The sequence below is a fragment of the Marmota marmota genome, unplaced genomic scaffold (assembly GCF_001458135.2).
Source record: "Marmota marmota marmota unplaced genomic scaffold, marMar, whole genome shotgun sequence".
Lineage (NCBI taxonomy): Eukaryota > Metazoa > Chordata > Mammalia > Rodentia > Sciuridae > Marmota > Marmota marmota.
Window position 1 is genome coordinate 57787959 of NW_025999900.1, and position 2704 is coordinate 57790662.

At 47.0% G+C, this 2704-nt stretch overlaps 1 protein-coding gene across 2 annotated transcripts in view; it reads right to left on the reverse strand.

Annotated features, from left to right (window-relative positions):
* Positions 1–574: 574 nt before the first annotated feature.
* The window catches only part of Moap1 (modulator of apoptosis 1), a 15235-nt gene continuing 13105 nt past the window's right edge, over positions 575–2704 (reverse strand). The window contains exons 1-2 of one of the 2 annotated variants that reach the window (XM_015494976.2): positions 2541–2698; positions 575–2384 (exon numbers count right to left, since the gene is read on the reverse strand). In XM_015494976.2, the coding sequence (XP_015350462.1) occupies positions 1212–2264 (1053 nt within the window). In that variant the 5' untranslated portion in view covers positions 2265–2384; positions 2541–2698 and the 3' untranslated portion in view covers positions 575–1211. Of the gene's footprint in view, positions 2385–2540; positions 2699–2704 lie in introns of those variants that run through there. The other variant, XM_048799226.1, reaches the window with a different exon arrangement.

Consider the following 2704-nt stretch of genomic DNA (forward strand, 5'->3'; position numbering starts at 1 on the left):
AAAGAATTTGGGTCCTGTAGTAAGACAGAACAGAAGTCTGGCCCAGACACAGACTAGTTGTTTCAACTCAGGCAAACTTTTCTTCCTCCCTGTGTTCATTTCCACAGTCCAAAACTGAGTTTCCCTATGTTGCAGGATTTGTACATGTGATGTGTGGTCCTTGGGATCAAAGGTAGGGCCTCATACATACCAGGCCAGCACTCTACCACTTAGCTCTAGCCCCAGGTCCATACTGCAGGAGTTTTAAAAGGATTACATGAGAAAATACATGGAAAAGCTTTTAGTCCAGTCTGCCAGGAAAAGGTATGCTGTTTCTTTCCTTTCTCCCTCCAAATTCAATACACTGAAGTCTCTGGATCTATACTTGTCCTATGTGTGCAGTCTTGTTTCATTCCATTGTTTTATGGCTTTAGAAGATTACTCTGGGAATCTCACTTAGAAAAAGATGTCCTACCCCCTGGGCACCAACAGGAAAGAGTTCAAAGAATTAGGTTTGCATAACTAAGTCTGTGGTTTTCAAATTCATACTTTATGAACAGTTGGTTCACATGAGATCTCTTTTAGAACCTTAATGTAAAGAAAAAAGATTAAAGACATTTTATTAGCATTCCTTTATATTTTCACACCTATACTTTTATAACAATCATGAAAACAATATTCAGAACAATTGATGCTTTGATGACACATATCAGAAATCTGGCATTAAAGATGGCTGTTGCAGACTTATCAACCTCAGCATTCAGCTCTGCCTTTTGATTGCACAGAATCAATGATTTGTGATTTGCACAGAAAATAACTTAATATCTTAACCATAGCTCTTTGTTAAAAGGAGCTCAACCAATGCTCCTCTTTTATCAAGCAGGGCAATATACACACCTAAAAACTACTGAGGGCACACATGTGACATGCTACACTTGCACCTGCTACCAAACAAGCAGAACTCTCAGTGAGATCTGGTTTGCATATGCCGCCTCTCAGCACTGTACACAAGATAGACCTTTTGTACAATTTACATGACAATAAAAATCACAGGGGTGACACATTTAAGGGATATTAAATAGGCATGGAAATGACAAATGGTTTACACTGAGAACAGAATGAGTTACTTGACAGCCAAGGTGGGGATTGGTTAGTGTCTATCACTGGAGTACGTGGACTCATCTACCTCCATGCTCTGCTTATTGCCAGACATTCCTCTGCTCTCCTGGGATTCAGGTGAAATGCCCTTCTAACCCCCTCTGGAGAAAGGCTGCCTCCTCCTCAGCTGCCTCCTTATCCTTTATCAGTGCCAGTAACTGCAGTAAGCCTGGAGCTGGACCATCCTCTGGCAGATCAAGCTGTCTGTGAACTGTTCTGTGAATCGCCCCGGCGATGATTTGCTCTAGGCGGGCCTGATTCACATCACCCTTCTCTATTGCTCCTCTCTGTACCAGTTTCTGTAATAAAGGCTCTAGCCTTAGTACATAAGCAGACAACTTTTCTTTATCCTTCTGGTAAGTGTTTAGATATTTGACCTGCAATTCCCTAGGATTATCAGTAACCCCAAATACTGTTTCAAGAGCCTGAAGGCATTCATGGGCTTTAATTAAAGGATTATTTATCTTGAGGATACGAATAATATCAAATGCTGGGCCACGAAGGCTCTCTATCAATCGCCTTCTTTTTTCTGTATCAGACACCTGCCATGTCTTCATCATCTGAGTAGTATGAAACAGCCATGATCCAAATTCTTCTTCCCCTGGTTCTGGAGGATCCCTGCCTGAGAACAGTCTCAATTTTTTATAATTTAGGTATTGGAGGGCAGGCTGAAGAGCCTCATCTAATGCCTGTGTCAACATAGGTGCCTGCATTTCAGGGATCATACCCTGGTCAAAAGGGTTATGTCCACACCCAAGAACTCTGGTCAACTCACCCACTGTCATGCCCTCTTCTTCTAAAAACTCATTTAATTTCCTTAAAAATTCATTATCCGGTTCTGGCGGCTTAAAGATCACTCTCCACACACCCCCTCTCCCTGGTATCTCCTTAGGGACCATATCATGACTTGTCTCCTCAGTAAGGCCTATTAAGGCTACGTTCCTGTTCTCATCCCTTCTGAACATCCTCCCAAGCAGTCTGTACTCCCCCAAAGGAGCCAGACCAGCCCGTAGAGCCTCCTCGATTTCGGCCACACCACAGGTCTGGGGGATGCCGGTAATCAATAGCGCTTTCCGAGGGTTCATATCCATCCCCCTGCACCAGTCTTCTAAAAGCCTCAGGGCCATCGTGCCTGAAATCACAGATTTAAGTTCTAATTCTTCCGAAGCGCGTGTGCCCACCGCAATTCTCAGTAATCCTGCGCAGTACCCCACGCAGGTCTGGTCAACGTGCCGAGGTCCAGCAGCCTGCGGGGATAGGAGCCAGATCAGTTAGGGGTGTCTGCGTCTGGGGCGCAAGTGCAGGTCCCCGTGAGCCCGCCGCCGCGCTCTGCTGCAAGCAGCCCCTCCCCTCTCCCGCCCCTCTGGGTCAGTGAAGCGGCTCGCCATCCCACCTGCCCTCACCGTTATCTACAGCGATGCCTGCGCCGTCTGCAGGGGGCGGGACGCTAGGCCCGCTCCCGACCGGGAGCAGGAGTGCGGGCGTGCTCTGTTCTGACGGATGCTCGGGAGGCGCGCCGGCCGCCGGCAGTGGATGCCGAACCGCCCGGCCTCTGCCCTTCTGTCCG